This window comes from Biomphalaria glabrata, chromosome 8, assembly GCF_947242115.1.
Source record: "Biomphalaria glabrata chromosome 8, xgBioGlab47.1, whole genome shotgun sequence".
NCBI classification, from domain to species: Eukaryota; Metazoa; Mollusca; class Gastropoda; family Planorbidae; genus Biomphalaria; species Biomphalaria glabrata.
In genome coordinates, this window is record NC_074718.1 from 23,187,750 (window position 1) to 23,210,723 (window position 22,974).

General features: G+C 34.3%; 1 protein-coding gene across 3 annotated transcripts in view; it reads right to left on the minus strand.

The window, feature by feature from the left end:
• Positions 1 to 18,705, minus strand: part of LOC106054571 (RWD domain-containing protein 2A-like) — a 37,523-nt gene extending 18,818 nt beyond the window's left edge. Inside the window, exons 1-7 of one of the 3 annotated variants that reach the window (XM_056037939.1) lie at positions 18,564 to 18,705; positions 16,174 to 16,251; positions 10,111 to 10,355; positions 8,580 to 8,744; positions 4,719 to 4,845; positions 3,601 to 3,742; positions 463 to 682 (exon numbers count right to left, since the gene is read on the minus strand). In XM_056037939.1, the coding sequence (XP_055893914.1) occupies positions 463 to 682; positions 3,601 to 3,742; positions 4,719 to 4,845; positions 8,580 to 8,744; positions 10,111 to 10,158 (702 nt within the window). In that variant the 5' untranslated portion in view covers positions 10,159 to 10,355; positions 16,174 to 16,251; positions 18,564 to 18,705. Of the gene's footprint in view, positions 1 to 462; positions 683 to 3,600; positions 3,743 to 4,718; positions 4,846 to 8,579; positions 8,745 to 10,110; positions 10,356 to 16,173; positions 16,252 to 18,181; positions 18,198 to 18,563 lie in introns of those variants that run through there. The other 2 variants (XM_013210493.2, XM_056037940.1) reach the window with 2 other exon arrangements.
• Positions 18,706 to 22,974: the final 4,269 nt, after the last annotated feature.

The window sequence follows — 22,974 nt, forward strand, 5'->3', positions numbered from 1 at the left end:
TCATTGATTTCTTATAATTATTCATCTTATAAGGTGAGCAATTTATTTATTTATTTTGAATTAATTTTTCAGATTATGTTTGTTTTCAGATTATATTTGTTCTGATTATAAACTTTGGCCAAAACATGCTAGCCTTCCGTCCAACTGCATGCTATTGAATGATGAACTGTTTGACAGATGTTCTGGGCAACCTAGGACTGATCTTCATATATTTGATTTTTACCTTTATAATTTTTTTTGTTTTCTATTCAATAATATCAAGGTTTTTCCCCCCATGAATTCCTGAGATGCTACTAAGAATTATTCTCTCTAAAAAAAATATGTATGAAAATCATAGAAGAATCAACTTTCACAAAAATTAGCCTGTTCATTTTACAGAAATTACCTTACAAGAAATTACCAGGTAAATATAATGAAATGTTACTTGGGACACAAACTATTAGAAATAATAAGATTGTCTACCTCTTGCTCAACAATTCCAATCTTTTTCCAGGACAAACGACGAACTCTATGCCAGAACTCTTCCACATCACAAGTCATGCCCTCAGCACAGATAATGCCTGGTTTTCCTGGCATGCAAAAACCATGAAGCTTTAACTCTTTTCCCCAATCCAGAATTTCTAGCCGTTTGACTTTGCTGTAGATGTGATGGCTGAATATCCACATTCTAGAAAAAGTATCTCTGGAAAGAAAAAACACTATTTTAAGTTTTAGCTATTATTTTTTTAATATAGTGCAAACTTAGAGAATCTGTTTTAAAAAACCCTCATTAACAAATATTTGAGAAAATTATTTTGAATGTGATCATAACAATTTAGCTGGGTTGCGATTGTTAAACTAGTACATTTAAATCTAATCACCCCTTCCCAAAAAGTCAAGTTTTAATTGACTTATATCAAGTTTAGTTTGTTTAAAAAAAAAATTATAAGAAATAACCAAGTAAGCTACCATTAACCCATTAGCTCCTTCTGCAGTTGGAAACGTTTTCCCGTTTTGTCCTAAAGCTAGTGGAACGTTTCTAAAATCCCCTATTCAATTTACTTGCTTTAAACTTTTTATAATAAAGATTTCTTCTAGTCTCATTGCAAGCGTGATTACAAATCATTTTGGAGATTACCGATTCTATTTTTAATATAATCGGGAGAATATTATTGCTTAAATAATTTTTCAAATGAACAGGCCCATAGCCCCAGTGTATAAGCCCCCACGAGTATGAGTATTTTCGAAGCCTTTTTATATTCTAATGGTATTAAAAGTATATATTTTTTCATTATATTTTTCAAAGTTGTTTGTTTATAAGTATTAGAACTTAAATTTCATTATTTTTTCAAAATAAATATTTTTTTTAGGATTTTTAAATTCAGGGTTATCCCTCTTTGCTTAGGGCCTGGGAAGGGTTTTTCTTAACCGGAAATAGCATCTATTGGGTTAAAAACAATCAGTGGCGTCACTAGGAAAGGTGTAACTTGTAATTGTAATTACTTACATTCATTGTTAGTTGTTACTGAACATTAAAAAGAGTGTCGATTCTATTTTAAAATTTCGTTGTTTCTGACATTTTTTCAATAGTTATGACATAGATAAAAATTTAAGATTTTTTTATTACAAAGAGTTTGAACTTTAACTAAACATGCTTTCCTTAGTAGACTTTAAAGAGCTCCTGATGGAAACAGTTAAACATTATAGTGCTAGTTTTGAACCGATGACTAATGTATTAATCGGTACAAAATTATTATTATTGATAAGCATACAAGAACTTTTCAGGATTTCAAACTTGAAAACTTATAAATAACTTTAAAATCAATATCTTTTGTGATTTTGTTTTCAATGGACAGAGTTGTCTGATTTGAAATTCATGTCTCAAAAGTTCTTAATTAACTTCAGTTTTCAAAAACTTCTTTTATATGTTACCTCAAAAACATGCATTGGGTAAGACGCTATTGAAGCCTTAATTAAAGGGCTGGTACAGATTTCCCATCGGCTTGCCTTTTGAATTATAATAAGTACTGCCCAGTTATAGCTTCTTGAAGATTAACCTTTGCTGCAGTAGATATATTGGTATTTCTGTTAAAATATTTTGTCCTCTGGCTCAATATAAAAGGGGTCAAATCTTTTGTTCTCTACTTGAATAGTGAATCCAGCATCTTCAGATTACTCTCCTAACATGTTCATAGTGATTAAATTTATTTTTCTGTTGCAATAACATGCTAGTTTGATTTAACAAGACTTATCTTAAAAGCATTTTAAGATAATGTGTCAAATTAATCATACAGATTACATGGAAGTGTTCTAGCTTAGATACCGATAATCTTTCATTTCTATAGTGTCTTTTTTTGCACACAAAAAAAGTAATGATAGGTATGTATTAGAAAGCTGGTCTTTGAGCTGCGCATCTAGTGTCTGTATTTTCTGAGCAGAGCCAAAAAGCTTCAATCGCATTCACAAATTCAACAAATCGTTCTTTCAGTAGCAAGAAGAATGCTTCAGTGAGTTGTTTATGGACATTGAAATGACCCTTAAGTATGACTGATTAAAATATATCATCGAATGGTAAAAACGACAAAGCAAAACCATTTTTGAAGTACCAAAAATGTTATGAAGCTTTAAGTTGAACAGTGTACACAGCCATTAAAATTGTATTTTTGTTGTTTTCTTAATATTGCTTGCACTCCTTCATGAATTCCAGACATTAAAGCTACTTTATCATATCCCTGATATCAACACACCAATAAGTCAAGCCCATCCTTTTCCAGGCATTTTAAGATATCAGAACTGGTACCATCAGCTGGGATCCTCTTTGAAGAAAAAATCCTAAAATATTTGTCATTTGAATGTAGCCATTGCTAATATTAAAATATCTTATGACTTCATAGAAATTTGTTAGGTGTGCTGGAAAACATGATATCGCAGTAACCTTGGAGCATTTCTGTCTCTTTACAGAATCTGCTAAAACATTTATAAACCCTCTAAATTTTGGTACAAGGCTCAAAGTACCATTTTAGTGCCCATGGCTGCCTTACAATCACAAGTTATTAGTTCAGTAATGGGTCATATTTAGATAACATTTCCACAATTTCAAGAACATTTCCTTATCAGTGAAGACTCATCTTCCATTTGCAATGAAGTGCCACAACCTTCCTTGCAAGAAATTTTTTTATATCAAGCAGTCTTTCAAGATGTTCCTCAATTTCTCCTTCTTCATGTTGATCATAGCAAAGACTTCCATGCCAATTTTTTTTTTTTTTGTAGCTTAAATTCGGCTGCAGAAGTTTTCCACATTTTAATGCCTGATAACTGCTCTTAAGACTTCTGTGATTTTTTAATTTTGGACATGTCCACTACTTATCAAAACAACAAAAGCAATAAAACATCTTGCTATTGAAAATTAAGCACAATTTTATACACAAATTCTTATACTTTTGAGTCTTTTTTACAGTAAATTTTTTTTTAAGTTTTCTGGTTCATTTTTTCCACTTAGATGTCACCTTCTACTGGGGGTCACCCAATGTGTCCCGCACCCCTAGTGACACCACTAAAAACAATATCTGTAAAAGTAAAAAAGGTTTATATAACAACATAATATATAAATATCTACTACACCTTCCAGGTTCCAGGCATCTTTTTTCTTCACTTTTTTTGGATGGCTCTGATAACAAATAATTGACTTCTGTATACAAACGCTCTTTCAGCCATTCCAGTAACACTCCGACTGCCAGCTCACCTTCAACTATGTTTTCTAGCTCTAAAATTTCAAAATTAAGAAACGTAACATAAATCAGTCCTAATAAACTTCCAAAAAATAAAAAGGTTCAATAGAAAACCTAAAGGTTTTAAAAAATGCATTTAAAATAAAGTCAGACGTTTAGACAAGCTCACATAGTCACTCAACAAATATCAGAGCTAGGCAGACTCAGAGAAAATCCAAACTGAAATGAAGGAAATGAACTGAAGACCCCTGGTTGGTTAACTAAGCACTTAACTACTTATCCATCATGTCTCCTCTTTGACTTCTCTTATTTAAAAGTAAATACTTTTATTATTGCTTTAAAACATTCAAGTACTAATAAAAAAAAAATGGCCATAACCTGGGTCATATTCTAACCCATATGGAGTAATGGAGTAGAGTCAGTTTAGTTGGAAAGATCAATTTGGATGCCACAAAGAAAAGAAGGACTCTGGAAATGTATAAACATAAAGGAAGATGTCTACCAGAGAAGATAGATTAGATTAGATGAAACTTAACAAACTAAGTTTGAACAAAAATTTCCTAAACTTTGACTTTTGTAAAGCAATGTAAAAATTTAGTTGTCCCTCAAGGAACAGTCTAATTTACATTAACTGCTTTAGTCTTGGATCTTAAGTTTAATTATACCAAATGAGTGCATTTGCAAAGTATGTAGAGCAATAATGAAAAATAAATACACTTTTATTTGAGTGCATTACAGAAGGAAAAATAAATTGCATAGAATGTTAGAAAGTTTGAAGCACTTGCTATTCCTAATGGTCGATTCTAACTCAAAGCTCCACAATTTTATTTAAGTGCTCTTTCTTTCCATGTACCTTTGAACATAAAATGTGTTACCTATATCACCCAGGAATGACTTAGTTAAGTTTTACCTTTAATTATTATGAAGAGAATAAGAATCTTTTTTGAATGAACCTATGAAATTTATTAGATAAAATGTTAAATGAGTGACAAGGATTAAAAACAATAGTACCATTATTCATTTCCTCTCTCAGCTGCCTATGTCGTTCTCTGCTGATTTCAGGAACTCTGGTGTAGATCTGAGGTCTGACAAAAGGATATTCATGTGGAAGGTTGCACACAAGTTCTGCTACCAATATCTAAAATTAAAATTAGAATATTGAATTAGAAGTCAAAAGTACAATATTAGTTGAAGTATTATTCATTAAATGGGGGAAAAATGCAACAAGACCAAACAAATACTACAGCTGACATGAATAAAAATTCCTAAAACACATAGGGACAAAGAATATAAATGCTACTTTTGCAAGAAAATAAAAGTATAAAAGTGAAGTTCATCACAAGTAAATTAAGATAAAACACTAATCATTAACTTGTACAAAACACATTGATGTATTTCTAGTTCCTAATGCTAAGACAAACTAATTTTATTTTGTTTTTTCCATCCATGGGAGAATGCGATGGAATGTATAAGTCAAGGTAACCAAAAACTAAGCACAGATTAAATCTGAAATTTGCAGTAACTACTTGCACAAAATATTTAGGACTGTCTAGACTTAAAAAGATAAGAAAAGCCATCGATATTAATAGACAAGGAAAAAAATGTATGCAATCAACAAAGTGAAAAACATATTTTCAGTACTTCTGAATGACCAATGGTTATTTATAGATTCTATTTCTAAGGGGGATAATTAGATTTTATTTTATAGCTTTATGTGTTTCAAATGTTCATTTTGGAAGAAATAAGTTTTATTACACTTATCATTGCAAAAACAAAGGTCAGGTAGACATCCTGAATTCCATAACTGCAAAAAATTTGAAGAAGACATTAAATAAAATTTCAAGAAAGGCTAAAAGAGACATCAATAGACCAGTGAACACAAAAAGTAACCAATAAAAAGATCTGAATTTGCTTTACTGCTACATAGATATAGGAATTCTTAGAACTGAGACATTTTATAACAATTTGACAAGACCCCTCTCTATGTCCTGTATATAGTTTTGACTAGGCTAGAGCTAACTTCAATAAACAAGTAGAACACAAATGTAGGCCTACAATATACGAGTTGCAATTCAGAACATTTAATGCATCAACAAAGGGAGTCTTCCACTGACGTTGCTGCTACTCCAACATAACTTATTCTGAAAACCTCCTACTAAATAAAACTTGACTGCATCTTAAGTCACTATCCTATCTACTAACTTTTTATTTCATCTTTATTCTTAGTCTTTGTTTTTAGAATTATGTCAAAGTCACAAAAACATAAAAAATAAACACATCCTAAATTTACGTGCCAAAACTAACTTTGATAACTAACACCATACTGTTTTTTATATACAACAAAGATCTCAGAGCTTCATGGACACATTTTTTTTACATTTCATTTTTCTCTAAAGAATGTAAGAAACTTGGTAATCATTAAGTGCAGACAAATCAAAGGATTCATGACTGTCAAAATTCAGCTTCAATAGTATTCTCTATTATTTAATTGGTTCTTAAAGCTTAACAATATTGTATTCATTACAGAATGTTTGTTATAATTTAAGTTTCAAATATTAAACCCTCTAAAACTTACTGTTCCAGAAGATAAAAACTTTAATAGCAAAATTGTTTGCGTACAACTGTGACAGGTTGGGGAAAGTGATGTGTGCTGGCGCGTTTAATGTCTAGGGGATGATTACTTTTGAAACTATCACACACCAACCCGTCAGCATATAAATCGGGAGCAGGCACGCAACGAGACAAGCAATGAAAGAAAGATACAAAGTTAAAATGAAGAATATTTATTTACATAAAAGAATAAAAAGGGGGAGGGTTTGCATCTATCTCTAGTGAATACTATGTCTAATCATCACTCTTGCAACAGGATAGGTCCAGTGAGTTGCAGAGGTTTGGCGTAGCTATGATGTCTCGCACAGATCTGGGTCTATACGAACGTCGCACCTAATAAGTTGACAGGTGGGCTGTCGAATAGGTGGGCAAGGCCGATAGCACCAAGTAGTAGAGTTGAGTAGATCCACGTAGGCAGGAGATGATACTCAATATCAAATAGGCAGTTGACTAGGCAGACAATGCCAAATAAATAGGCAGATGAGTGATCCGATAAATGGGCAAGTGCAGTGCTGAATAGCACTAAGCACATAGGCAATAGGGGATTCTTGATAGCAAATAGTTGAGTAGTGTCGAGTAGACACTAAACAGCAAATAGGCAAGTGTAGCGCTGAATAGCACTAAGCACATAGGTAAATAGTTGAGTGGTGTCAAGTAGACACTGAACAGCAAATAGGCAGACACCTGAGGGAGGCTGCGAATAAATAAAGACAAGTTAGGACATGTCTCTCATGCATCTTATCGATGCCCTCGACTGAGGTGCATTCGTCAGATTGGTGAAATTGCTTTAGAGCACAATATGGAGATGATGAAACATGGGATAGGGAAAAATAGATGGCTGATAGTAGCAATATAAAAATGTACATAAAAGGGGAAATAATAATATAAAAATGAATGTACATATAATGGGAAATAAACTCCAATAAACAACACAAGTTGGAAGAGAGAAAGGTGTGGGGGGGGGGGGAATGGGCGATGGTTTACATACGACCGTCGGCCGAGAACAATGGAGCGCGCTTGAATGGAGAGGGTGTCCGTTCAAGGGGCGCAACTCTCGTTAGAGTAAAATGAGTAAAGGGGAGATAATTCATATATCTTCTCTTCTAAACGCAGTATCAGTGCGCTAGTAAAATTATCAAGGCGGTCAGCCGAGATAAAGGAAATAAAATAAGATGTACAAATATATACATGGTTGCATCAACGATTAATTGAGCAACGCAGCATTAATAGATTAATGCAATACTTAAATACATACATAGGATATGTTTATGTTTTCTACTTACGACAGTGAGAAATACACAATGCGCTAATTAATGTAAATAAAATAATAGAATACACATAATCATCTCCAGTGAGAAATATGCACAAAGTAACTAAGATGGAACTTGTGATTAAGTTCGGCTTACCACCAGGTATTCCTCTAGGAGTAAAATATATGAAGTAGTCCAGACTCGATTGACAGCGATAGAGAAATAAGAGAGTCTGATTTTATTTGGATCTACTTTATATAGGCCTGGAAAATGCGGGCGGAAACAGGGAATGTCCTAGGCTTAGAATTATCTTACACGTGGGTGAATTAGACTTGAGATGGGAGTCGCACATTGGAAAGGTCAATGGGCGTGTTGGTCCGCATGGTCTCCTAGATCAAAGAGAGACGTGGGAGAAGAGGGGGCGGGGAAGGTGACTGTTTATCTTTACCCCGGTCAAGGGAAGATAAATGAAAAGACGCGGCCTAGCTATCTCCAATGTGGTCAACTAAGTCTAGCCTGGAGAGGAAAAGGTGGTGCGGGTGAAGAAATTGGGGGTAGGATGGGGAAATAATTAAAATAAAATAAATAAATAATGAATAATAATAATTAATGCTGTGATAAGTATGAGTGACTCTGACAGCAAGCTTTTGACTTGTCACAACAACATAGATAATCACAATTATTATAGGAATTATTATTAAATACCCTTTAAATAAACTTGGAGGCACGGTGACTGAATGGTAAGGTGCTTGGCTCCTGGGTCCAAATACTGGTGAAGATTGGGATTTTTAATTTCAATATCTTTAGGGTGCCTCTGAGTCCACCCAGTTATAATGAGTACCTGACATAAGTTGGGGAAAAGTAAAGGTGGTTGATTACATGATACCCTTACTAACCATGGGCCACAGAAACAGATAACCTTTACATCATCTGCCCTATAGATCCCAAGGTTTGAATGGGGAACTTTACTTTAAATAAACTTACAAACATGAAAGAAATAACTATTTCTAACCTTCTTGTTGCTTTCAACTGTCACTTTTATGGAGTAACCCAAGCGACTTTCCAAACCTGTTAGCTCAAGCTCACCAGACACAACAGCTTTCACAAGTTCTAAAGTGGTAGGATCATCCAAGTCAAACTCTCCAGGATTGGGGTACATAGATTTCAGCATCTCAACCTTTGTTTTTAAAAGCAGAGAAAGAAAAAAAAAATGAATACATTTTTCTGAAAGCCTAATTTGTGTTTGGAATGACACACAGTCATCATTGATTTGAAACAATCTGTTTCAGTACCCTAACCCTCTTTTGAAACTCAATTTCTTTCATTTTCTTTGTTCCTTGCATCTTTTTAACTAGTTACAATTTAATTTTGAGTTTTTATATTTTTCCAAAAATGAACCAAATACCGTAATAGTTGTTTCAAGAAGTTTGAAAAAATAGAAACTCGTGTTTAAAATCATTTAAATATTCAACATTACCTCTATAATACTGGGTATTTAAATCTCGCGAAGCTCGAATATTTGTTATCAAAATGACTTTACAGTTGTTACAACTTCAAAGATTTGGCGATAAAACTTGGTAACAGATAAAAACATTCCCTTCAATAAGATTGTCTATAAAATGATGGTGTCTTATTACTTATAAACAAAATGGCTTTTAAATTACTCCATGATTTGTTGGTTCTTTACCATAGAAATATTATGTATAAATCCACAATGGCTTAAAATTGTATTATGTGCAATTATTTACATTACTTTAGACTTTTCAAAATATTTAAAATAAACTGACATATCGAAAGGATCTTCACTTTATTTGCATCAGCAAGATTTATTTAAATATTTTAGATCTTGGCGTGTTGAAAATAAAAACGTAGTAGATCTAATAAGAATAGTCCATTTCCAGGCATTGAAGGAATGATCTATAGATTCTACATATGATTAGCAACTAACTTGTTTTCCTTTTTATTTTTTTTTTTTTTTTGCTTTTGCAGGGAAAATGTGTATTTTTTTAAATCATATACCATACCCGCTTAATTTCATGTCCATTTGCGTACAAAAATATGCAAGATGCGTACTTGTAGGCAACTCTTGATCTATGTAAATGGTCCGCAGTCTAAATGTTCTTTTTTCATTTTAAGTATCCTAAATCAATATTTTTATCTATTAAGATAAACTTTAATTATTTAGAAAGGGCATGCATTTCCCTTTAATAATATACAAAATATAATACTTATACTGATTTTAAAAAAGAAATCATTGAAGTTTAGTCATACAAATTGGCAAATGGAAGTTATCTGACAGAATGGAAAATAATTCTAGAGAGAAAGAATTAGGATGTTAACTTTGTTGAAGTCTCAACATTTAAGGTGGAAAAATGTGAATGTATCTTACTTATAATGTATTTAAAAATTAATGTGAAGCAATTTTCAAATCATAGTTTATTATCTTATAGCATCAGACCATTCCGTTTTATACACATATACTTATGAATTTCTACATTTTTCTTTCATTATATTCAAAACAGAACATAAAACATTATTCTCACCTCTATCAGCTGCAGTTCCAAACCCTGTAGACATTTTTCAGATGACATGTCATAATCATTTACAACTTTTTAAATTTGTAGACCACAACCCTAGGAATAAATTCAACTAGGCCACCTTGAACAGTCAAAACTGTGATATGGATAATCTATCTTAACTTTTATTTGTCTATAAAATACTTAAAAGCTACCAAATCATATTCAGCCAGTTATAGTTAAACATCAACATACTTCTTGACCATATGGCTCTGTGAAAAAAAATGATAAGAAATACACTTCAATAATACTTTTTTTTTAAGTAATGACAGTAAAATCAGTAAAAGATAAAATTTTTTCTAAAATTCTTATCTTTGAATAGAACTACTGAAATAGGTTTTTTTTTCTTTTAATATAAAAAATAACTATTACGTGTATAGGCATGATAGAATATACCAGTATTTGAAGCATTTTTCATAGTTACAATATTAAAATAAATTTGATTTTTAACACTTTTGGTTTCCCAGCATTTAAAAAAAAAAATCAATTAAAGATTGTAAAAATGTGTATTTATTAGTGTATAGTACTATATAAGGATGCCTTTGTATATTGCATTCATTGACCTGACAAAGGCCTTCGATCTAGTCAGCAGAGATGGCCTCTTTAAAATTTTACAGATAATAGGCTGTCCACCCAAGCTACTAAATGTAATTGTCTCCTTCCACCAATATATGATGGGTACAGTGCAATTCAACGGTGCCTGCTCCAAAAGTTTCAGTATAAATAGCGGAGTTAAATAAGGATGTGTCCTGGCCCCAACCCTCTTTAGAATACTATTTTCAATCCTAATCCACCGAAGGCATCTATCTCCATTCCAGATTTGATGGCAAACTCCTAAATATTGCCAGACTGAGGGCCAAAACTAAAATCAGAACCACCCTCATAAGAGATATGCTATTTGCAGATGATGCAGCGGTAGTGACACACTCACAAGAGGAACTTCAGTCACTAATGTCCAGCTTATCTCAGGCCTGTAAAGGATATATGGCTTAACTATTAGCATGAAGAAAACAAATTTTATGGGACCACCTGCTACAGCACCACCCTCAATTCTCATAGACGAGATAACAAGCTGGATGCCGTAAATGAATTCTGCTATCTGGGATTAACAATTCAAGACGACCTGTCTCTTGAAGAGGAGATAAAAAAACGCATAGGGAAGGCTGCCTCGACCTTCGCTAGACTCAGGTTCAGGTCAAGAGTTTGGGAAAACCAGAACTTCACTATAGTGACCAAAGTGGAAGTCTACAAGGCATGCGTTATGAGTATGCTACTGTATGGCAGTGAATCATATCACGCAAAGCATATCAGACAACGCCGCTTGCGCTGGCTTGGACATGTTCGCTGGATGGAGGACAATCCCATCCCGAAAGTCATCCTCTACGGACAACTCGCGACTGGCTCAAGAAAAACTGGTCGCCCCCACCTCCGTTACATAGATGTAATAAAACGGGACCTCAAATTAGTGAACATCAATACTGACCATTGGGAAGACATAGCTCTAGACCACACCAGATGGAGAGAGGCAGTGACCAAGAAAGCTATGGACAGCGAAAAAACATGGGCCTAAGCTCTGGAAGAAAAACGTACAATGCAAAAAATGGCCAGCTCCTCTACCACTGAAGCGAAAGCCACCTTTACCTGTGATATTTGTGGATGGGAGTGTCTTCCAAAATAGGTTTCCACAGCCACATGAAAAAGTGTGCGAGATGAACCATAGTCGTTCTAAGACTGTACTAGATGTAAACTACTTTGAAGCCACCTTATAACATTCATATCATATTCATAAATAAGTAAATTACAGCCTGTGATGTTTGCCTAAAAAATGGGCAAATAATTGAACAAACTTTATGGGTGAAGAAAAATTTAAAAAAAAAATCATATAAAATAAAGTCCACTACTCACTTAGATCATTACCAAAGTTATAATGGGATGTCAATAAAATTTGTGTCCATTTTTTTAGGGGGTGGGGTAATTGTGAATATGTCTCAGTAAGGTGGATGGCAGAACTCAGTAGAAATAAAGTGGTTAGGAACATTATCTGATCTACAAAACAACATTATCATTTATGGCCCACAATTAGCAGATATGCAGTGTATCAAGAACCTTAAGAAATTCAAGACTTAAGCTAATAAGAACTAGCATCAGCTGCTAGTCAAAAGAAGTGCATTTCAACAGAAAACCTTGTTACTCCTCTGAATAAAAGAGATAAACACAAAGAATCAGTCAATAAATAGCTAAGTAAAATAAAATAGAGAATCTAGAAAAGAAATGAGAACTTGAACAATAATGTATGGTTGGAACATTTTCACTTCAACATCAAATCCATCCTATTCATACAACTGAGACTTAAAGGAATCGTAGAGACTGATCTGTAAAATGTAGTAATGTGAGCAACAATGTACTTAACAGAAGGTGAAACTCTTTTGGTTTTATTGACTAAATAATGATGAACTATCACACCTTCATCCTTTGATACAAGTGGATAACTGAGTAAAGAATGAACTTGAGATTAACATTTTTGGTTTAAAGATAGAGACAACAGAATAAAGTTGGAATTTGCTTGCTCTTACCTGAATCTGTAGCTTATCTTATTAAATATTAAGAATAAACAAAGAGAATATAATCAATAAAGACATTTTTTTTTAAATGAGACCTTATCAATTTTTGTGTATAATTTATTTAAGTTGAACTAAAGATATAATAATGTATTCATATCAATGTTCTACTTTATTTTCTGTTGAAATGCTCTATTATTTGATAATTTTAGCCAGTCTATGTTGTGTACTTATAAGTTTCGTGTGTAACCTCAACAATGGAGATTATAACTTCCTAGCCCAGATCTTCTTTAGAAAAGCAGGGGATGATAGCAGGCAAAATAATTATAAACCTCACCTTTAAGGATCTTCTTCTTCTTCCTTCTCATTTTTATGTTGGAGCGTTCAGATGACTAGACCAATATATGAGATAAACTGCGCAGTGGTTTCCAAATCAGGGAGCTCACCATATAGTTTTCTTCTATTGGGGCCTCTTGGTAAAGAGAGCAGCTTTGGAGGACATGGTCAGCTTTCTCTGGTGACACTCCACATGGGCAGATTTCACTGGTTCCAATTTTGAGCTTCCAGTACATATGTTGTCTCATTCTGTTGTGTCCAGTCCTGATATGAAAGGTTAGACGTTGATCTTGTTGGGATAGCTTATAATAGGCATCATCTTTCTTGTGATTTGAATGAGAGCTTGTCCATTTCTCATTTATTTTATTTACTATTAGTTTCTTCATTTCTTCTGGATAGAGTGAAATTGTTTTTTGTGAGTTTGTTCTCCCACTCTTGGTGAGTTTGTCAGCCTTCTCATTTCCTTCTAGTTCTATATGAGCTGGTATCCATTAAATAACAATTTTTATGCTGTTGTTATTGAGCTATGTAAGTGCTGTCCTGAGTCGTTTTATATAAGAGGAATCAGAGTTTTGGAGGGTTGTTTTCGCATCGGGGTACTTGGATGATTTGCTAGCATGGTAGCAGCTAGTTCTAGTGCCTCCCTTTCTGCTCTGTGGCTGTCAGAGAGCTCTCCAGTTGCAATAGATTTTTCTAGTTTTTCTCCATCGGGCCATTCGATGAGTATTCCAGCTCCTCCATTTGTGGTGGCTTCATGGGATGAGCCATCCGTGTAAACTTTGATCCACTGATTGCCAGGATAATGAGTTTGTAGAAAGTTCACTATTTCCTTGAGCTCTGTTGGAATGTAGTCTGATTTTTTTATTATATTTTTAATATGGTCTCTTATAGTAGGAAGAGAGCTTTTGTCCCAGGGGAGAGATTCATTATGATGTATCGTCGATTCCAGAGTTATTTTTTCAAGTTGGTGTTTCTTTTTTAGGTTTAGAGATTCCTGTATGAAATTGGTCCTTTTGAGACTTTTTGTGCCAGTTTTGTGGATTTTTGTTTTGAGAGGGTGCCTCTCCAAGATTTCCAATTTAGTGAATTGGGAAAGGATTTTCCTTTCATCCAGAGAGACCATGGCAGCAGTTTTCTCCATAGCTCTTATGGGTGTTGTTTTGATTGCTTCTGTCATTATCCTTAGACCAATGTTTTAAACCTTGTCTATTTTTCTTAAGTTGGTTTGTGCTGCTGAGCCCCGTGCTGTGGCACCATATTCTAGAACAGGTCTTACGTAACTGGTATAGATCTTTTCAGGATGTTGTGATTAGCTCCCCAATCTGTGCCAGCTAAGAGATAATCTCTGGATGCCTTTACTCTGTGTTTTATCTTTTTGGTTTTTCCAGGTTAATCTCAGGTCACATGCGACTCCAAGATAAGTAGGGCTGTCATTTTTTTCTAAAGCTTCCTTATCTAATGTTAATTTTATTGTTTGTTGTTTTGTTGACAGTGAGAAGATGGTATATGTTGTCTTTTTTGTGTTGATGTCTTTGGCCCATTTATTGAGTTTATTGAGAGCATCTTGTAATCAAAATTTCGATGTTCCTACAAATTCTTCTGTGCTAATTAAGACAAGGTCATCTGCATACATGCTGCTTTTAACTTTTCTTGGTAGGTTTTGATTTAGATCATTTATGAATATTAGGAAAATGGTTGGGGATAGGACTCCTCCTTGGGGGACGCCATTTTTTATACCCACTGTGTGACTTCTTCGCCCTTGCATGCAAACTAAAGATTTTCGATTATTTAGATATTCCTTTATCTAGTTGTATATTCTGTGGGATATGTGATGGTGGATTAGCTTGAGTAAGAGACCTTGTTCCAAGACTTTATCAAATGCTTTTTCTAAGTCAACCCACACAATCGTTGTTGGGTTTCATTTCTTGAAAGCCGTCTTCTATTTCTTCTGTGATGAAGACGATGTGATATTCTGTGGATCTTCCTTTTCTAAAGCCAGCCCGGGCTTCAGTGAGTAGGTTATTTGACTCAAGTGAGTCTGTTATTCACCACTCTTTCCATAAGTTTGCAAGTACAGCTAGTGAGGCTGATGGGACGGTAGCAATCCAGTTTATTTTTTGGTTTGCCTTGCTTTAGTATAGGGATCATAATGGCTTTTTTCCAGATGTTTGGGATTCAGACTGATTTCCAGCTAGCATTAAATATTTGAAGCAGTTTTCTTTTGGCTTGGGAACCCATGTGAAGAAGCATGTCAAAATTTTTATCTGGGCCTGGGGCTTGTTTTGGTTTGAGGATTTTTAGGGCTTCATCTAGTTCCTTCATTCTAAGGTTTGTGGTCATTCCCAAGGAGTAATATTTTCTTGGATTTCTGAGTTTACACCTTTATTTCTACTTTCATTGATTTGTATTTGTCCTACGCTTTGGAAATACTTTATGAATTCATTAGCTAAATCTTGGCCTTTCAGGGGTTTGTTGTCCTTAAGGATCTGATAAACTACCATTCCATTGTTATGGGTGCCTCAAATGACTTTCACATTTTGGTATTTGCACATGATGCCCCATCTATACATATAATTTGATTTGACCTGAAGCTTTTATATATATATATATCATCATACAGTTTGTGCTATAGTTGTCAAGAGAATGCATTTCTGTTGCTAAAAATGCAAGAACATTGCACAGACCATGCTGGCCTGAGGGAGGAAGAGCAGCCTTTTTTTTATTTGCTGAGGGTGTCACAAGAAAAATTGGTAATGATTGATCTATTAAGCTTCTAGATCTAGAGCTAGTTTATCACTAATCAGTTAATGATTGTTATTATTTTTGTTTTCTTATCATCTATGAAAATCTACTTATAAAAAGGAGACATTCTAAAAAAAAAAATAAGATAATAACATCCAACACATAGAGTCTACATATATGTTAACCTAATATTTATCATACATGTCAATTATAAACTGTTGGTCTATAAATCTGCAAAATTGTTTGTTTACCTGGCTGATTCTAAGCGTATATTAAATGATGCTATAGTAATCAAAATGTATAAATTTAGTGCTTTTACAGATGGTGTTAGGGCTTTCAAATGAACATCAGTATCGGAGGCAAAAAGTTGGCAAGTGCCAGAAGTTTTAGATACCTTGGAGCTATCCATTCAGTCAAAAGAACCAAAACTGAACTACAGGCCAGAATTGCAGAGTCCACAGGTCAAAACAATCTGGAAAACAAAGGCATTGCCTAGCAATGGAACTGAAATGCTATAGAAGGATACTAGGTATTACCTACAAAGACAGCATCACAAATGATGAGATTAAAAACAGGATTACAATGGCTATTGGGCCTCCTGAGCTCACCACTGTCCAAAAATGCAAGCTGAAACTTTATGGCCATATCACAAAGTCCTCAGGCTCAGGGCTTGCAAAGACTTAAATTCCTTCAGAAAATAGTACCAAGAAAGAGAAGAAGAGGCAGACAGTGAAAGCAATGCGAAGACAAAATTAAAGAATGGACAGGCTTGTCATTGCAATAGATTCTATTCAATGCAAAAGACAAAGAAGAATTGAGAAAGACAGTCGACAAATCATATGTGGTGCTCCAGAGATTAACTCTTTGACTCTGTAACGACGCTGCCATTGTTGATTTTACCCAGCCATAAAGCCCTGATCAATGCTGGAAACGTCAGTGTTTTGAAATTATTATTATTTTTCTTTACTCCTGTATATTTTTTTAATTGCTTAAAGTAATATCTTAAATAGTTTCATTTTGCTAAACATCTGAAATTTCCTTCTTTGAATGTGTTTTTACAGTGAAAGATTTTTTTAGATTTATATTCTGGATCATAGTGATAGGGGATAATGAGCTCAGAACATTCATTCTATGTGTTTTTAAATGGTTTTCATATAAAGTTTTGTGGAAATAAGAATAAATATCATAAATAATATTTTTGTCCTACTTTGGATCATATTTTATTTCCTAGATCTAATATAGACCCAGAGCTGTTGATTTGTCCACTGTGGTCAGTTTTCATTTTTCCAATAGTAGTGACATGGATAATTAGCTCAAAATTTCCATTTTATATAAAATACTTTAATAAAACTTATCTTATAGTTTTACATGCATGCATCTCAAATAGCCCCTGAGCTGGAGGAGCTGAGAGCCAGTCCAACTCCTGTCCTGGCCTTAATGTGCAGCTCAAATATTGACGCAGTTGGAACTGTTATTAGGGACAAAGGTGAGCAACTGGCGCCTCAACCATTAAGCTTTGGGCCGGAGGGGCTCATTAACCTTGGTTAGCTACCTACTTAGGAGAAGGTTAATTTTAAATTCAAACCTCTGCTGCCTCGTGGATGTACCCAAACAAGAGAAAGGCTTCGGGAGACAACTCTGATAAATAATCAGGAGCATGAGACTCTTAGGCTCCTTGTGGCACACAATGCTACAACCTGGCAGAACCTGCAACGCTACAAATCCCTAACTGTAAATTGGATATTAGCAGTTCCTTTGGACACATCAGCTGCATGGAGAGGAGAGGACTGCTTTATGGTCAACATCATTCAAACCATAAATAATGCTCAGGCATTCATCTCAACCAATATTCCACAAGAATGACAAGATTTAGATGAACAATAGATAGACTCTAGTTGTTCTACAAAAGATCATAGAAGACATACAGTCTCATGAGTATGTTATTGTTTGATTTTTTAAAATGTCAAACCCTAGCCCTAGATCAGTAGATCCATAGAATAAACATATAAATTAGTGTATAAATAATAGATCTCTAATAATAAAATACACTTAAATATAAATAATTAATAATTAAAGCATGGTTCTAAGTCTAGACTCTAAATCTAATATTATAAAGTAACATTTAGATCTAGATCTAGTCTACATCTAGTAATATTTTAAAAAAAAAAAAAGAAAGTAAAAAGGTAGAGCCAATCATTATTAAATTGTCATTCTTCGATTACATTGTCACTGCGGCTACTTCTACTTCTTAGTGACTAAGACACTGTGACTGACAGTGTGACAGTAGACTGAGTGAGTAGTGTCAGTGAGTGTAAAAAAAAAAGTGTTATCAGCAATGTGAATGTCAAGTCAATGTCTTAGAATGTCTATATAATATATAGTATATACTATAATATACTAACATAGATCTAGAATATAGTAAAGTAGTAATGACAGTATGACTATGACTACTATGTCTCATGAGTAGACTGAGAATGTGAGTAGATTATGAGATTGTACTAGAATTTTTGAATTTAGAATCTACTACTCATACTACTAGATATAGATACTCTATAAGAGTCTATGTCTATAGACATAGTCAGTAGTGTGACTGTGAGTGTGAAATGCTGCTCTTCAAATTTTCAATGAATTTCAATGTCTTGATCTAGACTGTAGTAGACAGTGTAGATCTATCATCTAGTGACTATAGTGACGACTATAGTCACTTGTGTGTTATACACTGAATAAACCCTCATTTCCATTTTTTAAATTATTTAATGTCTTGGAGTTGGGATGTAAACTTACGACTACGTAGCATTGTAACGTAATTAGATCTAGATAGGTCTGATTCTGTGTTTAATATTTATGATACATCTTGTTTTTTTTTTCGTTAATTTTGAAGACATTTTCTCCTGCGTAACAATTTACCATCAGCTACAGCGGCACCTTCGACACGGAAGTCACGGCTACAGGCCTATATAGAATCTAGAACTAGATTACCCACCGGCCTTAAAAATAAGGTCCACTTATAACTCAAATATTAAAAATTGTAATAATCTAATAAAAATGTGTTGTAAATATGTACATATTTATAAGTACTATGCCAGATCTAAGGTCAAATTTTAATAGTCAACCCCACCTCTCGGATAAAGCCCAGTATTTTCCAGGATCAACGCAATCAACTTATTATTATCAAATGGTGTTCTGAGGTTGTCTGTTCTAAAATATTTCCCTCTTTTATCCTGGTATAGGGGCAATTTTTTAGCATTAAGTCGAGAATAAAGAATGCAACATTAAACGTGGAACAAAATATTAGATTAAAATTAACAACCAGGGAACCGAACTGTAGCCTAATGACCTGTCATCTCAGTAGAATCTACATTTTTTATTAATAATGTAAATTTTATAAATATCTTATCATGAACAATTGTATTTTTCGTTTATTATCCTCTTTTTTTAGGGGGTGGGGGGTACTCTTGAGTTACGAAAATTATTGAAGGGTTGCGCATATGTCGAAAGTTTGGTAAACTCTGATCTAAACTAACATTCCATGGACTAACAATCTGTGTGATTAGCATACATATAGACTGGCCGATAAAAGAGTTTTATAAAACGAATTTTCGTGATTTGCAATTTTGTGTACTTGTTTATACAGCAGTGTATTTTTGTTTAATCTCTAAGACTGAAGATCATGCAACTTTTCAGAATTCGGAAATCCGAAAACAATAGATATATTACATGAAGTTATTTCCTTTTTCCAGTCTATATTTATTTATGTCTATGGTGATTAGGAATATTGCGCTTATGCGTTTGTTTCTTTGGTTTAAAATAAGAATTATAAATTGGGCCGGACGTATCTTTTTCCTAATATATCTTTTGCATTTTTCAGTTCTCTTTTTAAATTAAAATATCAGGTGACCGAACCTCGCTCGAATGAATAATTTGTTAAGGAAGGATAATATATATACCTGAAGTCATTTTGGGAATATTTTTGTAATTACGAAAATGAAGACTATCAATCCGAAGAGTTGCTTTTTCGTTACGTCAGTTCTCAATGTAATTGTACATGGCGATTAGAATAGAAAGTCCCACCAAAAGTAGGCCTATAGAAAACCACAGCTCACGTCTTAACGTTTTACATTGCTTCTTTCGAGTAAAACTATTGGGCTATTATAGGCTTGTAAGAAAGTCTTTGCAGTGTAACTTCTAAAATGGTTAGTTTCTGACATTTAATATTGCAATTAATATATTCATTATGGCTCTGAGACATGGACACTTTACAGAAAACAACTAAGACTTCTTGAGTGCTTTCACCAAAGATGCTTGCGCTCCATCATGGACAAACGGTGGTCCGACAGTTGCACTGGGTAGGGCACGTATCCCGTATGGGAGACGAACGTATGCCAAAGGGAGTCTTTTTTTGGTGAGCTAAAAGGTGGTCGACGTAACAGAGGCGCCTCACGGAAACGCTTCAAAGACCAGCTTAGGTGTCAACTTTCCTTGGCTGACATAGAAGAGAGCACCTGGATGTATGCGGCCTCCGAACGAGACAGCTGGAGGTCACTCAAGAAGGCCGCGGGATACACGTTTGAGACCAAAAGAAAATCTGCTGCCGAGGACAAACGCAGACGGCGAAAAGAAAATCTAAATCGACCATCTGCGGACAATAGTTATGCTTGCCCTGGATGTGGCAAAATATGTAGGTCACAGCTGGGGCTGTGCAGCCACGGTTAAAATATTGCATTCCTCACTAATCTTCGGACTCGAAGACAAGCCTTATTATTATGGCTTTAGTAAGAATCATAAAGTTATGCAAAATCTCTATATTATAGAGTAAAACGTGCACCTAGTAACAAAGTAAAATCGCGCATTTTTTCCTTAGAGACTTAAAAACTTCGCGTCAGTATTCTAAAGAAGCGTTATTGTGAGGCATTTCTGTTACTCCGACAACCTTTTAGCTTACTGAAAAAAAAAAGATTGCCAAAAATATGTTCGTCCCCCATACGGAATAAGTACCCTGCAAAGTGTGCCTGTCGGAGTATAAGAAGTTCATACCATTTTGCAAGAATATCGCTGTTTGTATTGCGGTCTTTGGTGAAGTCGTTCAAGAAGTCTTAGTTGCTTTCTATAAAGTACACATGTCTCAGATCCACATAGAGGGGTTGAGAGAATCACTGGTTGACACTGATTTTTGTAGACAGGCGGTGCGATTTATTTCGCCACACTCTCGCTTGGGGGCGTTCAAAAGCACGACTATCCCTGATCACATATCAGCCTCTCTTTAAAGCAATGCGTCATTTGATACTATGCTTCCCAGATAATGTGAAGTTATCTACCACTTTAAGGGATGTCTATGCGCAGTGATCTTTGGGCTGAGTAGGTTTTATTGGGTGACTTCTGGAACATGACTTCTGTTTTACCGAGGTTTATAGGTTAACCAAAAAAAGCAGCAGCGTGATGAAAATTCGTTGACCGCGAGCTGGATATCATCAAGGCCAGCCTTAGGCCTATGCTGCCGCAGTGGACCCCGAAGGTTCAAAAGCCCCGCGCTTATTCTAGGTGTAAATTAAACCATTATAATTTATAATAGGGTTCTCGTGGTCTCCTTGTTTTCAAGGAGCTCCTGGAAATCTGAAACTCATAAAATCCTTAAAAAGACTTAATTGTCATTTTGGGTTGTCAATCAATATGGTAAACGCCAGTCCTACGCGTGATATAAAAAAAACGGCATCGTCAGCTTTCATTTAGTAAAAATTAATGCAAATAAGAATTTATTTTCTAATACAAAATCTTTATTTTCACTTATTATCCGTATGCCTACCCTTACTGGTACGCGCGCAATCCATTTCACATAAGGCCCCGTAAATGTTAGGGCCGGCCCTGGTTGTGCAAATAAGGCATAGATAAGCTGTGTTATGACCATTTCCTATGTTTTGGTATGGAACAGTAGACTTCGAAGATTAAACACATTGCAATAATTCACCAGCAAAATAATAACAAAGTAAAAGCTACCTACGGGTCTAAGCAATTAAAGTGTAAACAATTTATAAAGCCTATAAAACACAATAACTAATCATACATAAAGATATTTAATTTCATTATTTTTCTTCCATAGTTTCATAATGGATCAATGTACAATAAGATGGTTGTTACGTGCGCATCTTAGTGTGAATGTGAAATGGTGCGATTGCGTGTTGAAAGAAAAGAGAGCGCCACTTGTTACGTTTTCATATTGGATGAGACTCTTTAGACATGTAAACGACAAATCACAGTTTATAAATACTTTAATCTTTATTAACACTGAAAACACTTTCTTGTTCATAGTCCTCCATTTCGGTTCTCTTTTCTTTCAACACGCAATCGCACCATTTCACATTCACACTAAGATGCCCACGTAACAATGGTGCGCAAATGTTTAATTACGCCCATTGATTTATTTAAACATGTTCTTGTTTGCGAAGAAAAGTCTTAGTGTACTGCTGTGAGCCTAGTGACGTAAGCGGTGTCAAGTTTTTTTTTCCCATTGACGTCATATAGAAAATTTCATTCATAAAACATTCTAGCCAAAATTAATTTTTCGATAATGAGCCATTTTCAAACCGATATAACGGTCGACCTCGAGTTTTCCCGATGTGACCAATGAGTTGAGAATTTTTTGTTCTCACGATTATGCACATACCTTGAAATTTTAAAGAAAATCGTTAGAGCCGTTTTCGAAATAAAATATATATATCAATTCAATATACAAGAATTGCTCGCCTAAGAGTATAGGATTGACATTATTTTGCTATAATTTTAAGTGTGCCTGATAGAGAAAATAATTCTGCACAAAAATGCGGTTAGTTGGGATAAAATCCGATAGAGGTTTCGTTATAGATAGAAAAGACCTGAAACTACACATTTACAGTACTTTATTTAATGAGTGTTTTACCCAAGATCTGTGTATTTTTTTTAGTACTAGCTCAAGCCACCTCAAGTCAAGGGGACTTATTCCACTTATACCACAAGATTTCTTTCCCTTGTTCGATACCAAAATAATTAATTACAAATTGTTAATTAACTAATTGGTTATTGTTTACAATTTATTTTTGTTTTGTAAGGTACAAAAAATTATTGTGCGAAATTTCAACTTGTTTCGAAATTGGGTGTGGGAGAATTAACGTGTAGGCTACAAACTTTTTACCAGACAGAGAGAGTGGATTTAAGCTTTTTAAAA